Consider the following 23998-nt stretch of genomic DNA (forward strand, 5'->3'; position numbering starts at 1 on the left):
AATCCTGGTTAGAATATCTGTTACCCACTTTTTGCACATGTGAATCAGAAGTCCCTTCAAGAGGATCAGAAATGAGATCGGCCCATCTACTGCGCCCGGGGGACTGCTCACGGGAAACTGGAGCAGCAGTTTTCCAAGAAGAATCTTCTTTTCTGGTTGCTTTTTCTCGCAGCTCCCGTACCCGTGAATCCAAGACTGAGGTAGGTTTTCCATCCCACTTCCTCATGTCCTCTCCATGGTCACGCAGGTAAAACCACAGGTTAGCCCGTCGTGTGTACTTTCTCTCTCCTCTCTCTTGGGCAGAGGAACGCTTACTCCCAATAACTGCAATGCGGGCCTGTACAGGTGAGGAGGAGGACATATCTACTTTGAATTGCTGGAACTCTCGGGACAATTCCTCTACAGCTGAGACACAGGGCCGTAGGGAGGAAGAGAGACTTCCTTCATATTGCCGGAGTTGGACAGCCAATTCATCCACCGTTTGTCCATAGCCTTCTTTCCAGGACATTACTGCCAATGAGTTGGCATAGGTTGGTGGTGCACTTCGTAGAAACTTCTGCCACATCGGTTGTGTGCATTGGATTTCATCTGGATCTGTGGGTGACTGCGCATTTTCTGGATCATTATAAATCACCTCCAGCACGGCTAATTCCCTCAGGTACTGGATACCTCTCTCCATGGTGGTCCACTTGCCTTGGTGACATGTAACTTCATCCCTGAAAGGGTATCTTTCCTTTACACCTAACAGAAGTCGCCTCCAGAGGCTGAGGACTTGTGTTTTTCTCCCAATCGCCTTGTCGATACCCCCTTCTCTAGACAGAGATCCCAACTGCTTGGCTTCCTTACCCTCTAATTCCACACTACTAGCCCCATTATCCCAGCATCGGAGCAGCCAGGTAACAATGTGCTCACCTGGGTGGCAGCTAAAATCTTTTCGCATGTCACGCAACTCACTCAGGGATAGAGATCGGGTAATTATTTCAGGTTCTGCCTCTTCCTCCTGTTCTCGCGATGACCCTGGTTCATCTTCATCTCTCACTGAGCGAACTGATTTCTTTGTGTGTTTCTTTTTCTGTACAGGGGCGACTGATACTGGCACAGGTTGGTTCTCTGGTTTAGTGGCAGTATCTGTCACCGGGGTAGGGTTAGCCATGGTACCTGTTGTCGTGGTAGGGGCAGCCACGGTGCATGTTGTCGGGGTTGGGGTAGCCACGGTGCATGTTGTCTTGTTTTCCATCTTTTCCCCCTTTTCCCCCTGGGGGTGCTGCATAGCATCAAGCAGGGTTTGGTAGATACCGGCCAGGGCCCACCACAGTGTAGTGAGTTGTGTGTCTCTGGGATAGCCACAGCATTTTCCTTTCAAAAATTCTATCACTTCATGAGGGTTCTGCAGTTGTTCGGGAGTGAACTTCCAAGTCACTGGAGGTGAGAAGTTCTCTAGATACCTGCCCACATCCTCCCACATGCCGTGCCACCCATAAATATCCAGCTTTGGGACAGATCTCTGGGTGGTACTCTTAAAGAGCCTCTTTGTAGCCCTAGACAAGACCTGAAACATAGTCAGGAGGCATAGCACTAACAGCACACAGGCTTGCGCATCCCAAGGATATTCAAAATTCTCGAAAACTGTTGTAATTAGTTGGAAAGAGAAAAAGGAGGGGAACGGATGGGGGGAAGTATCCCCCCCTATCTTCCCCATGGGTTGGGTGTAATTACCAATAAAATCCGACAGAAGGTGCCCAAAGTCTGGAAATGATATCACTGCCTCATACAGATAACAGCTTAACCTCATGACCAGTGATGTAATCATTTCACAAGTCGACATTGCCCAGTACAGCAAAATGATAATCCCAATCACTCTCCCAGAGATGAGATACGCAACTACAGGCAATACATAAAGCATATAAGAACTTACAAAACGCCACCATGTAAACAGCTGAATCAACATTGTGACTAACATCTATTTATCTAGTATAAGAAATGCGTATGACAAATTTGTTTCAACACGCTCTGGCCAGATCTGTCGTTATCTCAACCCTTCGTGGCCCCACGTTGGGCGCCAAAAAGGACTGTCGTGGTTTCAGCCCAGCCGGTAACAAAGGACCACGCGGCCGCTCGCTCACTCCTCCCGCCCCCCTCTGGTGGGATAGGGGGGAAGACGGAGGAGAGGAAAAAAACAAACCTGGAACCTCGAGGGTTGAGGTAAAGGCAGTTTACTGGAACAACACAAAGAAATTGCAACAACAACAACGGTACTAATGAAAAAGTATACAAAAAGAGTGATGCACAGTGCAACTGCTCACCACCTGGGACCCGACGCTCTGCCACTTCCCCCACCGAAAAGAAGAACCCACCCCCCGGCCCGCTCCCCCTTTATATACTGAGCATGATGTCACATGGTATGGAATAGCTCCTTGGCCAGTTCAGGTCAGCTGCCCCGGCTATGCCCCCCACCTCCCAGGTTCCTGTAAAAAAAAAATTAACTCTATCCCAGCTGAACCCAGGACAACTGTATAATTGCTGTAGTACTGCTCCCATTTGCTGCCTGGAATGGATAACAGTACATGAGCAGCTATTTAGTATTTGAGTCTCCTTTGTCCTGGCAGGACTCTATGCCTCGTCTCATGTGCACAGCTCTGTGTGTGCAGAGTACATCTGAAATGGCTTTCTGGTAGACTGCTCAGTGGGGTTTATCACTCTGCTGACCACTTCACAGGACTTAGTTCCACAGTGCCTTTGGGAGATGAGATGGTAGGTTCTGTTCCCACTCTACAGATGGCAAATCTGGAGGTGGACAAAGCTCAGCACAAACTTGAAGTGCTTGTATTTCTTTTTTGTTCCTTTGTTTTGGGAATCTATGCATTCAAGCTCTTGACAGTTACTTTGGACCTGAAGCATTGGATTTCTTTTTTCTTGAATGCAGTTGTAGGTGCTTACTGTTTCTACAAAACAGATCTTGGGTATTTTACTCAATGGGCCTTTATCAAAAGAAACATGCAGCTACTAACCATGAAAATTTTGGTTGAGAAGAGCTTGCTCAGCATCACTGGAGGACTTGGTGCAAAACTGCTGGAGCTTTTTCCTTTTCCCAGTGCAGTACTCAAGAAACCACCTTGCTTTCCAAAGTCTTTTTGTCTTGATACGTATTTTCCACCTTCACTGAATAGATAAGGGTAGGGAGTCTCACAGGTGACTTCAAACTACACCATGCTATAAATGCCATTTATCCTGTATTTCAGATGAGAATACCTCTGGGACATGAGCTGATAACAGTGCATTTACTCAAAAAAGCTAAATTTAGATTTGTAGATAACTACAATTCGAGCATTTTCCTATCATGAGTGCTGTCTTGTTTTATTTGTAAGTACTGTGTTAAAAGGCAATACCTAAGCCAGTTTGATACTGTGAAACCTCATATTTTCATTACCAAGTGAACTGTTTGAAGTTGAATATGAAGAAGAGGGAAGACTAATGCAGTGCATTGGATTTTTTGGATCTACTTTACTATACCTCACTGTATTGTGGGAAAAATTTTACGCAGAGGTCTTCACAAGTGCCAGTGAAAGATTACAGGTTGGCAATGGTTTGATACAGTTGTTTTTATCTTGATTTGTTTTAATCTTGCCCTAGCACAAGCTGATTGAGCTCAGTCTAGTCCTTGCTCCATCTGTGCCCCTTGCAAAGTATTTTAGCACGCGGCTGAATTTTCCCTTTACTTGTAAAGGTTTGCACATGGGTAGCAGAAATTATTCATGATATTATTAATCTCCACTGCTACAGTTACCTGAGAGGAAACTTGGAATTCTGCCTGATCTATGTGCAGGTTAGAGCAAAGTGAAAGTAAAACCAATAAATCAAATTAAGATGAGGAGATGTGCAGAAAAGAAACACCGGGAGAAATCATACACTTGTGTGATAGTATGAGAACTTTCCCTAGTCTGGGAAGCTATGTGTATGTGTATCTCACACATTGTGAAATAAATAGCCTTTGGCAGAGTCTGTATGTAACTTTAGGCATTTACAGGTGATAAATAATGGGTCAAATTTGTTTGCTTCAGAACTATTTTGATACTGGGAGTTAAAGCTCTTACTTTTGCAGGGAATGAAGATCATGCATGTGATCAGTTACCACTGGTGAGGAGGCACATGGCAATTTATTAAACTCTGGTAACTTGTGTGCCCAAGCCCTTAATAGATGAAAACATGATCTTTGATTCTCCCATGTATATGGTAATATCTTACTGGGGATAAAAAATCCAGCATAGTTCTTCACGTTTTTTTTTTTTGATGAAGTATGTAGACTAGCAGAGTGATGTGGATGACGACAGTAAGATTTTTTTTGTGTGAATTCTCACTGCATGCTTTAGCTAACCCCAATTCTTTAAGTATTAATTCTCTATTTTTTTCTAGGTTCTACTGCTGCTTTTGCTCAGCCTTCCAAAAGCCCTGAGCAGCCAGGCAGAATTTGAAGTGTCCCTGTCCCCTCCGCTGTTCTCTCTGCTGTTTTACTTGATGTGTCTGATGCTGTGTGCAGTTCACGTCATTGTGTGCACATCGGCAGAAAGTTCATGCTATTTCTGCAGTATGTCCTGGTTAACAGCAGTTGGAGTGATGATGCTGATTTCTGCACTCATGTGCAGTATTTTATTTGCCATTGCAAAGATCTTTGAGAATTCCAGACCTCCACTGAAGGTGAGAGCATGTGTTAATTAGGGTTCAAAATGTTTTGCTCTTCATGGCATACTTTCAGTCATAAAAGTTTTTTCTGTGTGTGCTTAAAGAAATTGTTATTTGTAATGTAATTTGAATAATTTAGAATTGTAATTGAAATGTGGTGTGTTCATTGTGGCATGATACTGATTGCTATAACGAAGATCATAGAAGTGCTTATTTTCATGTTACTTTAAGAAATGTTCTAATTAGTGTAAGTTATTTTGCAGCTGATTTTATGAGATCAGAAACAGTTACGCTGTGTATAAATTTTATGCTGTTACACAGTGATGTTTCACAATTGCAGTTAGAGCAAGATGTATAATATTTTGCAACAGCATGCACTGGTGATGATCTGTCCTTTCCCAAATACCACAGACATGAATGCTCTGAGGCTAGTAAGAAAATACTTTGCCAGTACCCTTTCTTATATTGGTATTCTTAATGCTTTTTTAAAAATAGTTTTGAAACTCTAACAGAGGGAGCAAATCTAATCTGTCTCTTCTACTTTTTAAGTTAAACTTTTTCAGTTTTCTAAATTTAGGAAATTGAGTTTATTACAATCTTTGGAATGCTGAGAAGTGTTCTCAGTTGTGCGAGCAGTTACCTTTTGTAAAGTACTTGATGAGTTTTATTGTTGTATTGAATAGAATTCAGGTAATTCCAAGGAAGTAGAATTTGCAATGTCTTACTCTTCTTTCACTGTGAAACTTATATGCCAAGAACTGTCAGCCACACCATAAAATCAGCTTCTAGCTGTTTTTTCTGATGCTTGTTAGTCATATCTTTCAAAGGTCTCTGAAATTCAGTAACTTTAATGCTCACAGTGCTCTGTTCAGTGGTGCAACCTCTATGCAGTACAGTGCTTTGTCAGTCTGGGTTTCTTTGAATCGTGTTTGGGGTTTTAGTACGGTTTTTTTTTAGTGTGTGACAATGTGTGGCAAGTACCTTGCTTCAAAGATATGATGACATATTCCTTCAGGCTAAAAAGCAAACTTTCTGACTTAGAGAATCATTTAATAACGGCTATTCTTTATATAGTTCAGAAAATTCACTACTCCTGAGTGGAGATTAATATTGCACTCTCTGCAACTATATGCTGTAATTACTGAGCTTAATTATAAATTTAAGTAAGTAAGAGTGCTGATTTTTATTATTCAAACTATACCATTTTATAATTTTGTTTCTGTAATTTCTGTGTTTGTATTATTCCTTCTTGGAAATGCTGCTTTTCTGAGAGAAGCCTTGGACTAAAAGTAATGCCCTTCTCTCCTGAGCACAGCCTTTTTTCTTTTTTTCCTCTTTTTCAGTATGCTTCAGTGCAATTAATTTCAGTGTATTGAAAATGATTAAAAAGGGATTTGCTGATAGAACATGGTGTTTCATTCTTATGTTTATATTTATCAGCCACATAAGATTTAGGTTTGTCTGTTGATCATTTAGATAGACTAAAATAGAGTAACAAGTCAGCCAGCAACATCTGCTTAATGAAACCAGGGAAGGAAGTTTCATCTCGGGTATAGCTGCTAACAGAACAGTCTTTGTAAGCATAAATCACAGTTTGCTTTTGGTACTGGAAATTTTTGTGTCCAAGTAGTGTTAATGTTTTGCTGCCAAAGCTAGTGATGCTTGTGTAGGTTTTTTTTAAAGCCAAATAAAAGAAGAACATAAAATTAACCAGTGTGAATAGAGAAATATGCTGAATGAGATGTCTAGTTGTACAGTTTGTTAACATTGTTGGTACTTAGGGGTGTGTTGGTCTTTAAACGGACTCAGTTCACTTCTGCCATTTCTGAGTTGTTCTACTTAGGGCCTTTATTAGCTCTCTGTATTTTATTGTAAACAAGGTAGAAATTATTCTTAGAAAAAGTAAAAGAATACGGTCTTGAAATAATAATTAATGATCCAGTGTATTCTGTAGAAACTTAACATTTACTTGTTGTGTGATAATAAACAAAGACAACTATGGAAGACAAGCTCATTTTTCATCTTAATTGTTACCAGTTTTTCTAATTTTAGCAAACAGTAAGAACCTAAAAATGATGACTGTCCAGACCTGCGTAAAATTTACAGACGTTCCACTTCAATAGAGATGAGAGCAATTACAACAGATTATAGCTTTCTCCTCCAGGTTGATAATTTCAAAGAAATTCAGCCTGTCTGTGACCAGAAATCTTTCTTATATGGCTAGAGATGAGTTGATTCCTTGTGACACCCACTACTGTAGGAGTAACTTTAAAGTAACTTTATATGACCCAGGAAAAATGCTTTCCTGCTAGGTCAAAGACTGGAATCTAGGAAGATGCTGCTATTCCTTGGCTATTACTAACTTTAGAATAAGCTGTTACCAAGTATCGGTTGACAGGTATGAGCTTTGCCTTTTTAGTTTGGCCTGAGTCTCAGGGTTTCATTCCCATCTGTTCTTGGCATGTTTTCATCCTTGTTGGTGAGAGACAGCTGCTGGTGTGAACAGCTTCCTGCAGGTGGCTTATATATTGCTAATACAGCTGCTCTGTCAGTGATCGCAGCAGCAACTGCAAAATGTATCCTGGTATGCAAAACTTGAGTTGGATGGAAAGGCTTTGAGGCAAATAATTCCTCAAGGAACACATAAAAAGAAGCACCCATATAATCCATGCTGTTCTATTTTTAGAATTAATCTTTCTGAGGAAGTTTAGAGGAGGAAGTGCCACTTCCATACCTGTAATCTGTTGGCCATTTCTGATGATTCCACCTGGTCGGCTATGCCTAGGGAGCAGGGACAGGAATATGTGTGAGAAGTCTTTATCTATCCTTTCTATTTCAGTTGTCTTCCTTCTCCACCCCTGCTTTGTCTGTACATCTGCCTTTGAGGACAAACTGAGCAAAACCCAGCTGATTAGAAATTACATCCAGGATACTGTATCCAGTTTCATATCTTTGCCTTCAGCACCCCACATTCTGCATATGCAAGATGGCTGCAGCTTGAACTTTCTCCCTGGTTGATGTTCGGGCTTTAGATCCTATCCCCTGTTGCTTGAAGAAGGATGTTACAGCAGCAGCTTGTCTCCTTTTCCTCTTTGGTACCAACTATGAGACCATCTGGAATTCAAGAAGTGGAAAAAACCCCTTTTATTCACAAGTGAAACTTGGTGTCACTGCTGATTACACTTTGTCACTTTAGGACAGGGATCAATTAGTGTTTCTTGGACGTGAAGATGCTTATTTTCATGTCACCTTTGAAAACATCTGCATTTGGCTGTAATGGAATAGTTATCAATTCAAGCATTCTTCTTGGAACTAGAAAGGTGGGGGAATATCTGAAATTGGTGCATACATGTTTTCTGGAGTTTTACCTAGCTGGGACCTCAGGACATACCAGCAGATGATCAGATCATCTGCTTCAAGTTGATAATATGTGAATTAGGAGGTTTTCAGCAACGTTTTCCAGAAGCTTTGTATCTTTGTTTGTTTTTCCAAGGCTGGGGCAGATAGGAATAAAAAATCCTGGATTCTCCATTCCAGGTCTGTCTGTGATCATATTCCTACCTGAGACATGTCTGAAAATGTGGGAAGCTGAAGTATGTCTTAAAAAGTGTAGGCAATAGTAACGCTCATTGAGGCAGACATGACTTTGTATCCAGACCTGTAGAAATCCGTTTTCATCATTCCATCCTTAATACTATTCCATAGGTGACTGGATTGTTGGATGTGTATCTCATCTCATCAGTCAGATAGGCTTTACTGTCTCTGTTCAAGTTCCAAAGCAAGCTTGAAATATTTTGTAGTTTTAGTAAGTTTCTCCACTCCAAACATGTATAAAAACAGTGACCTGGATTTGATTTACATTTTTACCAGTCTCAGGGCTGTTGCAGAATGGTATGGTGGTTTTTTTTGCAGGTGGCTGCTTATACAAAGATAGAGCCTGGAGAATGTGACAGGAGCAGTGGATAATCTGGTGTTACTTGCAGTATGGATGTGAGAGGTTATTTACTGATAACTGCAGCACAAACACTGTAATTCACAAACATTCATGTCCCACCTTCCATCCCCTTTTCCAATAGAATACCTAGACTTTGGGGGAGAAACTGGTTGCTTCTGTATGCTGTGTGTTGATCTTGAAGGGCCTTCTATGTGAGTTAAGAGTATTACTTATGCTAAAATAACTCTGAATCCAAGTGTCTGTGACCTGTGCGTCTCCACAGTGCAAATCTGTGTATGGGCACCACTTCTGAAAGGGCTCTGAAAACCTGCTCTTCTGATGGCAGAGGTAGAATCCTGCCTGAATCAGGATCTTGCCAGTTAAAAAAGCTAAAAGCATTTTCTAAGCTCATGCTATATGATAAAACGTAGGTATTTTAAAAGTAATTAAGATAAGCTTTCCTGTTAACAGCTTCAGAGCTTTTTTTCTTCAAATTGTTTCCGTTCACATCTAAAGATTTCTCTGAAGTGCTTCTCATTTGAAATGCTTTTTTTCCACTGTGGCTGAATATAGAAACTGATTACCAAGTTCATGAATTTTCTGAAGACCAGTGCAGGCAGTGTTAGCATCTGCTTCCTGGCTGTTATTTATAGGTTCTGATTACTATGTTTCTAGCAGCACCAGTCCTTTCTTTTAATGGCACTTCAGGCTTTAAATAGTTCTGCAGCCCTTTATTAATTCCAGAAAATCATCAAAAATTTTAACTTCTTGTTCATAGCTTCACTCTAATTGCTTGATAGTTGACTTAAGTACAGTATTTACTACTAGTAGTTGTATCTTTTTTCCTATTTCTGATAGAAACCAAAACGAATAGTCTTTTTGAAACAGAACACAAAAGTTAAAGCTTGTCCAATACAGCTTTTGAGAATTTGCATTATGCAGAATTATGGTGGTTTTTTCATTACGTAAAAAAAAGTCCCTCTTTCTGTTTATTTTAAAATGCCCTGTTATTTTAAAATATTTTTGTTTTTCCTCCTCGGTATGATACTCTTACTGAATTGAACGATGAAACATTTTTATGCAATTGTACCTAAATTTTTTTTGCATTTTTTGACTTGGGGAAGAAAAAAGGTGATTGGATGATGCCTTTACTAGGTAGGTTTCAAAAGTGATCCCAAACTGCTGTGAAAATGTAGGAGCAAGTGTAGTCTGTAGTACTCTGTCATAGGAAAGTTATCATCATTGAGAATCAAGACGAGGTCTTTGAGCGGAGAGCTCAAATATAAGAAGGGAAAAGAATGGTAAGTATTTAAATTTGGGGTGATGGTGAGCATGGAAAAGAAAACATTCTTCATCTGAAAAGCAATTGTGAAGTTCCTCAGGCATTAACTACGGATGGTTAATTTTTGTGCAAAAGAACTTTGCTCTCAACCATACAGAAGACACATAATTGGAATTGGACCCAGAAGACAGACTACAGGAGGTTTGATTTCAAAGTGAAGAAAACAAGTTTCATGGGCAGAGATACATATACTCCATTGTTTATGTACTGGCACTTCTGCAACCTAGCAAGATACATTCGAAGATAGGGCAAAGAGGTCAGTTTCTGTATTACTTAATAACTAATGCTGTTGCATCAAATGTTAAAGCTACCTTGGCTTGAGACATTTTAGGCTTAAATTGAAAGCCTCGCATTTATAAATTTCTAAACCAAAGATTCTGTATTAAATCTGTTTGCCAAGATAGCGGTGCAAGTCATAGGAGTCTTTTAGTATCTGGAGTGCCTGCTGAGTTCCTGAGGGCTGGACATGTTCAGCAGTTAGACAGAGCTGTGAATATCACAGTAGGACCCACATTTCTGTACCTGTAAACCAGATTTGAAAACTAAGTACAATCTAAGTAATCTAAGGTCAGGCTGTATAAAAAAACTGTAATGATGGCATTCCTAATAAGGCACAGCTCATATATGAGGGATTACCAGCAAATTTAGAAAAAAATGATGAAGCTATTTTCAGTATTTCTTAGATCATCAAGGCTCAGGACATTATAATTTGCAGGATAATTTTTCATTTTGCATAGTGACTAACTCTGGTCTGAAATGTGGTTTATCAATAAATGCCATTGGGCTTTAATCCTTTGATGTGAATATAAGAGTAAATTTTTTCTCTTTTCACTGGAGTTGTTAGAGTCAGACAAGCAGGGAAGAAATACAGATTTCTGAACTGGGACATTTCACACACTATCATTTTCATGAGGCTTTTGCACGTTCCCCATAGATAATACATCACTTCTTCAGTTTTCGTATCAGTGCTGACAGCAACCAGATACAAGAGAGCAATCCTTATATAGATTTTATGTTGTGTCTTATAAAGAAGATGTATTGCATTGAAGACTGGTTCATTCTCATTTGTTGAGCATCGCAGATTCCTTTGTTTCTGCAAGCAGACGGTGCTTATGTGCTTGCTCATTATTTAGTTAGCCAAGATCTTTAAGGTCAGCATGATGGAATTATTGGAGTTTAAACTTTTTGTAGTTTAGTCATATACTGTTCTTGTCCCAGCTTTGTGAATTTCATGGTCTTTGGTGTCTGCATGGACTACATCTCTACCTTGTTCTTTTGTTCCAAATACTAGCTTATGGTAGTAGAGTACTAAACAAAAAAGGAGTGGTCCTTAGGGCACCAAAGAAATTTCAAGTGCTAGTCAATTTAGATTGGGCCTGGGCAGTTTTTCAGATTATGACTGTTCTTGTGCTAAATTTTTAGTGGTGTCCCCCCCCCTCCCCCCCATTGTTGTGTGTAACCTCATGGGAACTTTTTCATTGTTTTTTTGTTGCAGTGAAGTGATTTTGGTGTAATATATTTCTTTAACAACACAAGAAATGGAGGGGATGTGAATAGGTGATAACTTTTAACTATCCTTCCTGCATTCTTTCACATACATCTTATAAAATCTTAATTTTGCAAAAGTTGTTTTCCTCAAAGGAAAATTCTTGCTTCTTGCATCAAGTGTGTTTATTGTCCTCTCCATGTTACTTTGTCTTGCTTATTGAACAAAAATACATATGCTGCTGTCAGTAAATCTTAAGCATAAGTGAGACTTGCTTCTAAGATAGTCAGGGATATTTGTATTGTTTACACCCATTTTCATATTACCTGCTCTAAGATTAGTGAGTTTCTATATTCTTCTAACAAATGATTTAAACAGTTCAGGAATCATAGTACACTGTGCATCTTTGAATGTGAGTACGTTCTCTGTGAGATTTATCTGTATGAATATTCAAGGCAGTTTTTTAAAGTTTGTTCATAAGGTCAAATATAGGAGGATGATGTAGTTGAAGTGTGCAGTTAAAGAAATTAACGTGAAAGTAGGTTCAGAGATCTTTGGTCAGAAGTAAAAATGGCATGCCATAGTTTCGATTTGGCTTTTAAGTTGTTGTTTATCAGGTGTTTAAAATACCGGTTTAAGAGATACGCTATGATATTCTCTAATAGAGGAAAAATTAATGAGAAAATAAAATAGTAAAGGATGATTTTTGACAGTGTCTTTCCCAAAATGCTTCATGAGTATGTAACCCTATTTGCTAAGGCATGTTAGGAAGCCCCTGCTGGCTCTGTTAGCCTCCAGGGCTGGGGCATTTGTCCTGCCTTGCTGCTGGAGCCCAACTGTGCATGCCCAGCCTAGGCCCCTGTCCCCACCTCTGGACTCAGACTTTGAGAAGTTACAAGTCCTTCCAGTCAGTGGCCCTGTGACCTCTCACACATAGGTGTGCACACTGGGCCCTCCAGTGCTGATGCAGACTTACAGGCTTGGTCATCCATGGTCGCTTTTCTTGTTGCTGACACCCTGACCTCTCTTGCACTCTAATCCCTCAGCTGCTGGCACCTCAGGCGCGCAGTCCCGATGGCCTGTGGTCCCCACTCCGGTCTCTGGCATGTGGACTTTCACGCGCTGCAGTCACTGGCACTACAGGTGCATGGGTTCAATGACCCATAATCCCACTCCAGCTGCTGGCATTTACTTTTACTCACTCTGGGCTCAAGCGGCTGGCCTGCAGGCTTGTCCCCAGTTACTTGTGGCAAGACCTTGCAGCACCCACAGGTGGGACAGAGAGTGGAGTTGCACAGAAAGATAGTTAAGAGAGGATTTAATGACAGGATAGATGACAGTGATCAGGCACAGGGCTCAGTCAGAGAAGCGCACTGACTGGCGCCTGCTTATGCGTGGCTCTGGCCCCTTTATCCTTCCTCCTCTCACTTTGCCCCCTGCCTCCAGCCTGTTCCTCACTATCCCCTCTCGCCCACCTTTGACACTTTCCTGAAGCATTGCTTAATGAGTTTGTATAGATCCACAGGCATCATCAGATATCCGTAAGAGTCATGTTCTGTCGATTCCCCCTTATCTGTTACAAAGTCCAGGCTGACGCGCTTCAGAGCTATGCCTGTGGTTTCTTAATGACCTGTCAATTAATGGCTGAAGAGTTTTGGTCATCTTTATGATCTCCCTTCGTCCTTACTTATCAGGTTTGTGTCTGTGTGGTCTTTTTATGGTTTTCCCTGTTACTTCTTATTCCATGTGAGGTCCTTTACCTGATAACGTCAGTGAACCAGATGCTCTCATCTTCCACATGCTCTTACGTTCTCTTTTTAGCTGTATCATCTTCCACATGCCCTTACGTTCTCTTTTTAGCTGTATCATCGAGGGCAGTGATGATAAGGCAGTTCCACGTAGCTGCTGTGAACAGGAAATCGAACTAATGGAGGCATTAGACAAAGAATGCTATGGTTTTAGATAGGCACAGCGTGTGAAGTAAATAATAGATGGGTAAGGTTTAAAGTAGATTTTATGATGAAAGACACATTTCAAGCTAAGCAAGGTTAAGGGGTGCCATCAGTCTGCAAGTAACTTATTAATTTGAGTAGTGAAAGCTGTCACTGTACTGAGTTGAGGGTAGCACACATTTAAACTATTAGAAAATTACCTATTATCTGTACCTCAAGTTTGATTTCTGCAGGATTTCTATTTTTACTTCTACAAATGTGCAACAGGGAGACAGCTTGTTTTGAACCTTCTGTCACAGGGTGGTAGGGAATCTTAATCTGTACAGTTGTGATGATTATTCATAGAGGAGTTTTTTCCCTTAAACAGAATGTCATTTTAAAATATATGATTGTGTTGCAATGCTAGCAAAATAGGCTATACTAAAATGATTCTTTTATAAATTTGGGGGATTTGTCAAGATAGAAATAACTTGTCTCATTGTTTATTTTGTTTTCTTAGAGGAAATTGCCGTAAGCACACTATGAATGCTTAAATAAGTGAAATTTTTATATACTTTCACCACTGCTATTTTTTTGTTTGTTTGCAGAATCCAGTTGTGTCCAGTTCCAGCTGGTCAGAAATAGATGTGCTGATTCTGGCTGGAACAATTGGCCATGTTTTGAGTTTGGGGGCAAGCAGTTTTATAGAAGAAGAACATCAAACCTGGTATTTTCTTATCAATACACTTTGTTTGGTGCTGTGTCAGGAACTTTGTAGGAATAATTTTCTTCTGAAAGAATGTGACCCTCAGCATAGCACCACAGTGAAACAAAATTTTGATAGTATTGGGGAAGCCTCTGAGTGCAAGAATATAGACATTCCAGCAGCATGTAATTCAAAATTGGGCAAAGCCACCTCTTCAACTGAATTCATAAAAAGATCAGATAAGTGGATAAGCTTAGCAAGTCCATGGATCATCCTTATTTGCTGTCGGCTACTTCGATCCTTGAATCAGACAGGCGTCCAGTGGTCTCATCGGCCAGACTTTGGCCATTGGTTGACAAGGTGGGTATCTGATTTATTGTCATACTTTCTGTCTTATTTAAAAATTAATGTATGTTTCATTTGGTGAAAGATGTATACATTTCTATACAGTCTCTGTTTAGAAAGTGCTGCAAACGTGCAGGTAAACAGTGAAGTATCAAAAGGAATTTTTCACTGCTGTTTCATGCAGGAGTAATTCTTTGTATACTATCAGTAGTTTATAATCTTTGCCCTACACCATGACTTATCTAATTAATGCCAGTTATACACGATAGGCTTATCAGAGGCAAAAAGTAAATATTTTCCATGTATAAGTCAACAGTGTCTGGTTTGGGAAATTAAAAATTGCTTAATAGAATTAAACCGTTGAAATTAAGGCAGAAGTTTCTGCTTAATTCCAAACTTTATGAAGTTGCAGGAGAAGATGCTGCACATAGAATTCTTCCTTGTCTGTCATAGACATTTATCGTGTGGGTGGAAAACTGAAGGAATTTTTCAAGTGTAGTATGATAAACAAGAAGGGGAAATTTTTACAGCTTGAAGTACACTGGAAAAGGGCTTCTACTTTTTCTACTACCTTTTAGTATTGTGAAGAGCTACAGTCATTATTCAGTAATAAAAGTACTTGATATTTGAACTGTCTTCTGTACTTCAGCTGGTAGACGGAGAAGCAATACCTTGTGACTGGCTAGTCAAGGTTTTGCAGACAGCAGATGGGGAGGCTGTGCTGTGTAAGATAAAGAGATTTCTTGCCGGTGTCTTAACAACATGTGGATGAAATGTCATTCATCATTCATTAAAAGCGACAGGAGCAAATGAACTAATATGAGACTAGTTGCTTATTGGCAACCTCACAGATAAAATGCTAATTGCTGTGACAGGCATGAGTGCTGAAAGACATAAGTTATGAGGGAGTTTATGGCATTGTAGCAGTTGTTCTATCCCAAAGCTTTTGCCATGCATTCTGCCTCTTGAGATGCAGTAAGGGATTGGGGAAAGGATGTCGTATTCCCAACATTATGTCCATGTGACAGAGAACTCCTTCATTTTGAGCTAAGCCCGTGTGTGAGTAGGATTAGGTGTGATTTGGTACGACTGGGAGGATTTTTATGATTAATCCTTAGCATCTTCCAAAAATTTATTTGCCCAATAGCTTCCTGGGCCAGATATCTTCTTCAGACTGTCAGCCCTTTTCTCTGGTGTGTACTAGTGCCACAATGCTGTGAAACAAGGACTTAATATTCTTGCAGCTGAAAAATTGGATTTGTTTCAGAGATACGCTTTTGCTTGTATGGTCCCCCAGGAATGTTTACTGACACTTGGAAATGTTACCAGCCTTCTAAAAATTGTGTGTGCATGCCTGGACTTAACTTCCAAAGATCCTGTTTTGGTTAAGCATGCTCCTACCTCTGATTTCCTGGTGCTAGATATGCCTGTAGAGCAGCAAAACCTGTTATAGCCTTGGGCTGTGGGGACTCAGGGAGATAGTACAGGTAGAACGTAGTCTGCAGCTAGAGCAGTTGCTTCTAGGGCTTCCTGATTTGTACCAAAAGCTGCGAAATCCTGTATGCCCAGCTCTAACACTATTGCCTGTCAGGAGCTTCCATGCAACCCACTCAGGTAAACCAAGGTTCTTTACACCTGTTCTGGCTTAGTCTGGTTTTTGTTGTTGGCGAGGTAGGGGGGAGAAGGGAGGGAGGAGGCTATTTTTGAGTTTCTTTTATTTCTCCTGTGAGTTGGAATTGGTGTGTTTTGCAGAATTCTTGTCTATCTTTGAAAACAACAGAGTCACAGGATCTGGAAATTATTTCGTTCAGTCCCTCTACTCAGAGCAGAGTGATCTGGAACAGATTGCTCAGATCCTTGTCCAGCTGGGTCTTCGATATCTCCTAGCATAAAGACTCCACTGCTATTCTGGGCAACCTGTTCCCCCCCCCCCCCGAATATTCCTTTTGTTTAAAAATAATTTCTTTTATTTCAACTTGTGTCCATTGCCTCTTCTCCTTTTGCTGCGCACCACTGAGAAGAATATGGTTTCATCTTTTTTTAACACCCTCCACCTTGAATTAGGCTGGTGAGATCCATACTGAGCCTTCTCTTCTTGAGTCTAAACAGTCCCAGTGATTTGAGCTTCTCCTTGTATGACAGGTGCTCCAATCCCATCATCATTTTCACAGTCCTTCACTGCACTTACTCCAATATGTCCATATCTTTGTCTGTACTGGATAACCTGTAACTGGACCCAGGGCTGAGCACAGGGGAAGAAACACCTTCCTCAACCTGCTGGAAACGTTTTTGTAATGCATCCCCAGATGTTGTCGATTGTCTTTGCTGCAAGGGCACATTGCTGGCCGATGATCAATTCAGTGTCCACCAAGATGCTCAGAGCCATCTCTGAAAAGATGGTCAGCCCCCAATCTGTCCTGATGTGTGTAGCTATTTGTTCCAAGGTGCAGGACTTGCCTCTTCCCCTTGTTGAACTTCATAAGGTTCCTGTTGGGCCATTTCTCCAGTCTGATGAGGTGCCCCTGAGTGGCAGCAGACCCATCTACTATATCAACCACTAGTCCCAGTTTTGTATTGTGTGCAGACTTGCTGAGAGTGCACTCTGTCCCATTGTCCAGGTCATTAATGAAAATGTCAAACAGTATTGCTGTGCCAAGTCCTGGGGCTGATCCTTAATGACTGACCTCTGGGTGGACTTTGTGCTGCTGATCACAACTGTGTGAGCCTGGTAGCTGGGCCAGTTTTTAGTCCACCTCATTGTCCACTTTTGTAGCTTGGACTGCATCAGTTTGCCTGTGAGGATGTTATGGGAGACGGTGTTAAAAGCCTTGTTAAAGCTGAGATAAACAATATTGCCTGCTCTCCGCTTTTCCGCTGAGCTAGTCACCTCATCACAGAAGTCTGTCAGACTGATAAAAGTATTGCTTCCCCGTCATAAAGCCATCACAGCCATATTATTAAAGCTATCTGCCTCCCCCTTCAGTAAGGCTGAAGTACAGCAGCTAGATATCAAACCCCAAACTTCAGAATTTTACAGGTGAATTGCTCCGTGTGCTTCCCCACCAAATTATAGCCTCACATTGAGTATATTTGCTTGGGTCTTGAATATGAGCCAGCAGTGTGCCCAGGTGGCCGAGAAGGCCAACAGCATCCAGGCTTTTATCAGAAATAGTGTGGCCAGCAGAACTAGGGAAGTGATTCTCCCTTTGTCCTCGGCATTGGTGAGACTGCACCTTGAATACTCTATTTAGTTTTGGGCTCCTAACCACAAGAAAGACACTCAGGTGCTGGAGCGTGTCCAAAGAAGAGCAGTGAAGCTGCTGAAGGCTCTGGAGCACAAGTCTTATGAGGAGCAACTGAGGGAACCGGGGTTGTTTAGCCTGGAGAAAAGGAGGCTGAGGGAAGACCTTATCACTCTCTACAACTAACTGAAAGGAGGTTGTAGTGAAGTGGGTGTCAGTCTCTTCTCCTAAGTAACAACTGATAGGATGAGAGGAAATGACCTCAAGTTGCACTGGGGGGAGGTTTAAACTGGATATTAGGAAAAATTTCTTCACCCAAAGAGCTATCGAGCATTAGAACAGGCTGCCCAACAAAATGTTTGAGTCACCATCCCTGGAGGTGTTTAAAAGACGTGTACATGTGGCACTTAGGGACATGGTTTAGTGGGACTTGGTGGTGTTAGGTTTCAGTTGGACTTGATGATTTTAAGGGTCTTTTCCAACCTAAATGATTCTATGATTCTATGAAATGCATAGAAAAATAGCAACATATAGTCAGAGCTACAGCATTGTAATTGCATTATGGCAATAGGGAAGACTAGTACAAGAACTCAGAGTTGAAAGTGTTGCTTTTGTTTAAGGCATACAAGCCTGGCACCTTTACAAATATGTGAAGGTCTTCCAGAAACTTCACTTTGGCGGCTCAGTAACACTATCCTACTTGTTTGGCTATAATAGTATATTAAAGGAGCTCTTGCCTTATGAGGCAAGGTACCTGCTGTCTTGCTCCTCCCCTCACTAATGGCCCTGTATTTTACCAGCACAGCTGTTGCTTTGTCAGTATGGTGAATTAAATCATTGAATAGATGTGACTGGAAAAATAACCCAAGATGTCATGGGAAACTCTTGGCTTTCAGATGGATCACTTCCCACTCTGATTTACCATCCAGCTTCACAGGCAAATGGGCTGGCTTAGTATCAGGAACGCAGGAAGGGAAGGGTGTGCAAGCCAGCACTGCTGCTGTTGAAATTCCTGTAGAAACAAAATGTGGAAGTGTCTGCATCTTTTGAAGTGCTACAGACACAAACAGTTTTTTCTTTCTGCCGTTGTCAAGCATTCCTTAGAAAAACCCACTTGCCTTTCAAATCTAATTGAGAAAGAAGCAATGATTCACAAACTTCTACTTTTGGGGGCTTTAAAAAGATTGTGGAACAGTCCAGAGTGCCATGCAATGGCAGGATAAGAGGATGTGTCATTGGGGCTGCCACAGTTCTGCCTTCTCCCTTTCTTTGGTGTAACTACTTCTGCTGTGTTTAGGGAGTGGGTGAAAAAGCAGAACCCTAGCAGCCCTGGCACAGGTTGACTTGGGCTACTGTGGAGCTACATCCTGACTTAAATCAATGGAGCTGCTTTTAGCCTACCAGGAGAATATAATATATGTCACCATGCTGACATATACTTCAGTTGCTTTATAGGATTTAAAGATTGCCGAAATAGCAGCGTTTGAAGTGCACAGTTTTGGGACTTGAGTGATGGGACGTAGGTGAGTTCTTGGGTCCAAAATGGTTCACTGGACAAGCTTCGGAAAGATCAGTCAATAATGCAAATAAATCTTTGCACATCCTGTGGTTTGTAGAGTATCTGTGAATTCCTATTTGGCAAGCATGCTTGCATTTTCTTTGGTTGGAGGTTTTAATATCTTTGTTGCTTCTCCTTCACAAGAGAACAGTGTGGTAGAGATGGCTGTTTCCCTAGGACTGAGATGATGTGTGTTCCTTATAGCGTAATTTAAAGCTGGTGATAAGCTGAGTTGCATAAAGCACTTATTCCTCTTCCCAAAATGCATTGCTAGTCTGTAAAGTTGATTGTTATTCTATTTTTAGTATGTGTTTAATTTGCATAGTTATGTCTTAATAGCACATTTTTTAGTAGTAAGAAATCAGAACCTTACTTAGATCATGTATACCCTTGTTAGTTTGAGTTAAAGCTACTCAGGCTTTTTCTAGCCAGCCTTCTGTTTTGTGTCTTAAGACAAACTAATGAACAAACTACCCTCTTTTTTTCCTCTTGTATTGACCTTTTAGATATCTGTGCTCATGGTCAGACGTGTTTTGCTTATCTGGACAGTGCTTAAGGGGCCCAGCATTTGAGACAGAGAGACTATTGTGCAGGTTTGTGCATGGAAAAACGTAAGCAGCAAACCACAGAAAATCAATCCACCTATAGTGTGTTGAATTTGGCTACTAGGGATGCATTGAACAGTGGTGAAATATGGAAAATGTTCTTCATTATTTGCAGAGACACTCTGTGAAACCTACTACAATGGAAAAAAAAGACTTTGGAGGGAAAAAAAGAAAAAGAAAATCAGGCAGTAGATGAAGTGGAAGAGAACATGCAATCCCTAAATTTGCCTGGAAGTTGGATTTTCTTTTTAATTAGTTGGTATTCAGTTAGCTTCATTTGGCTGTTAATCTTGGTCAGAGCTGATACCTGGAAGGTGTCAGAGCTACCTGGCTCAGTGTGGAAGGGGTGAAACTGTCTATGACAGCGTCAGCTTGAAGAGAAGTGACGAGAAGCAGTGCCATGGGAAGATGATAATATTTTCTTTTAATAATTGTCGTGGTTTAACCCCAGCCAGCAACTAAGCACCACGCAGCCGCTCACTCACTCCCCCCCCATCCAGTGGGATGGGGGAGAAAATCAGGAAGAGAAGTAAAACTCCTGGGCTGAGATAAGAACGATTTAATAGAACAGAAAAGAAGAAACTAATAATGATAATGATAACACTAATAAAATGACAACAGTAGTAATAAAAAGATTGAAATGTACAAATGATGCGCAGGGCAATTGCTCACCACCCGCCGACCGACACCCAGCCAGTCCCCGAGCGGCGAATCCCTGCCCCCCACTTCCCAGTTCCTAAATGAGACGGGACGTCCCATGGTATGGAATACCCTGTTGGCCAGTTTGGGTCAGGTGCTCTGGCTGGGCATCAGAAGCTGAAAAATCCTTGACTATAGTCTAAACACTACTGAGCAACAACTGAAAACATCAGTGTTATCAACATTCTTCACATACTGAACTCAAAACATAGCACTGTACCAGCTACTAGGAAGACAGTTAACTATATCCCAGCTGAAACCAGGGCAATAATGTACTTAACTCTCCCCAAATGCCCTTCCACCTGAAGCTAGCATACCATATGACTCCTGTGTATTCTATTGTACATAGTAGAATGAAAGTAAACAATTAAAAAAGGCTTTATCCACATAAAATATGAATCATATGCACATTTATAATTCCTTTCACTCATATTTGCAGTAGTGAGGTGCGGTCAAAGCAGTGGGAGGAAATGTCTTCAATCTTCCTTCTGATACCCAAAGTATGAAAGTGTAGACCACAAGCTGTTACAGTAAGAACATACAGCTGAAGGTCTCTTTTTCTCCTTCCCCTTTCCCTAGGTTCTCTCAGGAAATGATCAGTTCTTCACTTTCAATTTTGTGGTTTGGGCAAAACCCGCTACATTTCAGCTGAGATCGGAGTGGCACGTTCATGCTTGTATTTCTGAGTAGAATATCAAAATCATTTAGAGCTTTGCTAAATGGCTGGACTCTGGGTTGAGCAACTACAATCCTCTTTCAAAATAGATGCTAATTTAATATGCACTTAGCTGCCTAACTGTAAGAACCTTGGCTGGAAAACCTTGAAACTGTAGGTGATTTATGCTGACCTGACTTCACTTGCTATAAATTCTTTTATAGTTGCTTCAGCAAACTCTATGAAACACTGGAGTAGGCTTTTTTGCAACGAATTTACAAAAATCCAAAACAGAAATCACAGGACTATTACCAGAAAACGTGGACACAAGTTGAATATAAAACCCTTTGCTAGCAGTCAAGAATGCACTATTAGTGACTGATGTACATGTGACTTTGAACATACCTTTGCTGTCCACTGGGCCTTCATTGAGAATTTTCTATCTTTTGGCGGGGGTTAGAGTATGATTTCAGATGTACACTGTAGGAAATTGCAGCTGTTGGTGAGTGTCTTCCTTTGATATAGCACCAGCAATTACTTCTTACAGGTAGGAATATTTTTTAATTTTTTATGTGTTGCTATGTTAGGTTTGCCTGCAAAAGTCTCTTAACAGACGTGCATTGACTTTTTTAGGTAAAGAGCCAAAGACAAAGATGATGATGATGGTGATGTGCTTTTATTTATCCCTGATTTGTGTTATCTCACTCTCATACAATGAGCAGCCAAAGGAGAATATGGCCTGAAAGCTTTTAAAATTTTCCACAAAGGTTCATTTGAAAGATGCAGTGGCTACTAAATTACTTCTTTATGTGTTGATCATAAGAGATAGTACAGACACTATCTTCACAGGTTGCTGCAGCAATCCATTCACTGCTGCTACTGTCTTTTCCTGTAGAGGAAGAACAATAGTGAGGAGAAACATCAAGACTACATTTTCTCTCCCATAGTGTTCTGGTTCTTACTCCTTGGGAGTCTTGTTAAGTTGTATAAAGTGCTTGACTGGGTCCTGCAGGGAGGACTAACAGGACAATTCTTCTGCCCCATATTCTTTCCTCTGTGACTTTCCAAGCACAACAGTTATTGGTCCAACTCCTGTTAAAGCATATACTAGGGAATAGGAAAGTAAACCTCTTTGAAGTACTATAATTTTAATTAAAACAATGATAAAACTGGAGTTTTGTAAGTGCAGTCAGACTTAATGCAGGTAACAGCCCAGGCTAACTGTCAGTTTGCTGAAATTAGTGATCTTTTATGATGACATTTTGAAGTGTGGAAGACAGAAGATGGAGCCCTTGGCTCTCACATTCTATGTGATGTTCTTAACAGAAGGTCAATCTAACAAAATTAGTGGTTCTAGGTCATTTGGGATACTGGGAATATTTGCAGTAGGCAAGGGTTAGCAGTTCTTGGATTACAGTGGGCTTTCTGAAATTGCATAGCTAGCTAGAGTAGGGGTTGAGTGCAGACCTTTACCTTACCCCATTACATTTTGCAGTGCTAATTGATATTACTGTAGATTTAAATACAAAATGTTGGCAGCATACGCAATGAAATGCCCTTGATTCTGGAGTGAATGTTACCTATTTAGGATGCAGGGCAACAAACAAACTGTACCTGTAGTCTTCTTGGCCATGATGCAAATTTTGTGTCTTTATCTCTTGTATGTATTGATCCAGTACCAGGTGCTGTAGTTGTGTAAGGGAATTAATCATACTGTGCTGAAGTGTTTGTACGTGTATGTTTTAAACTATGAAGTATATTTCTGGTCATTTCGGCTAGGTAGTGTTTTGTATGTCTAAAATGAAATCAAATACATGTGCAGTTATTTAAAAAGAGAGAATAGTTCTAATTCTATAGTGAAAAAATCTTTTCTGCCTTATGCTAGAAAATGACATGCTGTAGTATAAGCAAAATGCACTCTTTCAAAATGTATAAAAACCAAAACCCTGGTTTAAAAGCATTAGACCCTTTTCTATTATGCAATATGCAGCTCAGCTTTTATATAATTAACAGAATAACTAGCATATGATGGAACACAATAATTACACTTTTAAACATGCATGCTTGAATAGAAAACCTCATTAATGAAACCACTTTTCTAAAAATACTCAAATATTTTACCATACCTCTTGGAAAGTTAATAACAGATGTCAGTGCAGTGATTAATTTGGAAGTACGGTGCTGTAGCTAAGGCTTTGTCAAATGTGTTTAGCAGTAATTACAGTGGTTTGAAGTTTTTTTTTGTTGTGGGTTTTTTTTGTTTTGGTTTGTTTTTTTTCCCAGCTCTGAACAGAAATCTGAACTCTCCTTCTTGGCTGCAGTTTCTCTACTTATGATCTTCTTTCTGGTTCAAAGAAGATGCTCCCTGGTTTCAAAAATTGCTATGGTGCTCGGGCTCCTGGGAGTCTACAGTTACCGGGCAGCTATTGGAAATGTCATATTTCCATGGCAACATGCCAGCAAAGATATTTCAAAGTAAGTTAATCAACAGGTATGTAACTGTATTTCTAGAGAGGTGTTAACACTTTGGATATCAGGGGATGAGGTGGGAGGGTATGTTATGTCTAGGCTGCAATCACATTTTTGTGAATAAAACTCTATTTTGTAGGTGGCCAGCACTCAGTTTTTGTGGTATGTGCATAATTTTGAGTCCCATGAAGGGTCTTTTGACTGTGACAGATCAGAAGCCAATCAGATAAGAATTAATATGAGGAAAATCTAATGGTGATACCCTGTGTTTTTGCTACAGAGAAACTCCAAATGCACCATCTCCTCGTTTTAGATGGACTTGCCACATTTGGCAGAGCATGTGCCAAGA

The 23998-nt window shown here is 40.5% G+C and overlaps 1 protein-coding gene across 12 annotated transcripts in view; it reads left to right on the plus strand.

Annotated features, from left to right (window-relative positions):
* Nucleotides 1–23998, plus strand: part of PIGG (phosphatidylinositol glycan anchor biosynthesis class G (EMM blood group)) — a 101101-nt gene that overhangs the window by 20906 nt on the left and 56197 nt on the right. For 9 of the 12 annotated variants that reach the window (XR_011323337.1, XM_069777010.1, XM_069777005.1 and 6 more), the window contains 3 exons: nucleotides 4411–4692; nucleotides 13979–14436; nucleotides 23464–23655. Coding sequence is in view for 9 of the 12 variants with exons in the window: in XM_069777010.1 (XP_069633111.1) it covers nucleotides 4411–4692; nucleotides 13979–14436; nucleotides 23464–23655 (932 nt within the window). In the remaining 3 variants the exon portion in view is untranslated. Of the gene's footprint in view, nucleotides 1–4410; nucleotides 4693–7516; nucleotides 7801–13978; nucleotides 14437–23463; nucleotides 23656–23998 lie in introns of those variants that run through there. The other 3 variants (XR_011323339.1, XR_011323338.1, XM_069777014.1) reach the window with 3 other exon arrangements.

Source organism: Haliaeetus albicilla, chromosome Z (assembly GCF_947461875.1).
Source record: "Haliaeetus albicilla chromosome Z, bHalAlb1.1, whole genome shotgun sequence".
Classification (NCBI taxonomy): Eukaryota; Metazoa; Chordata; class Aves; order Accipitriformes; family Accipitridae; genus Haliaeetus; species Haliaeetus albicilla.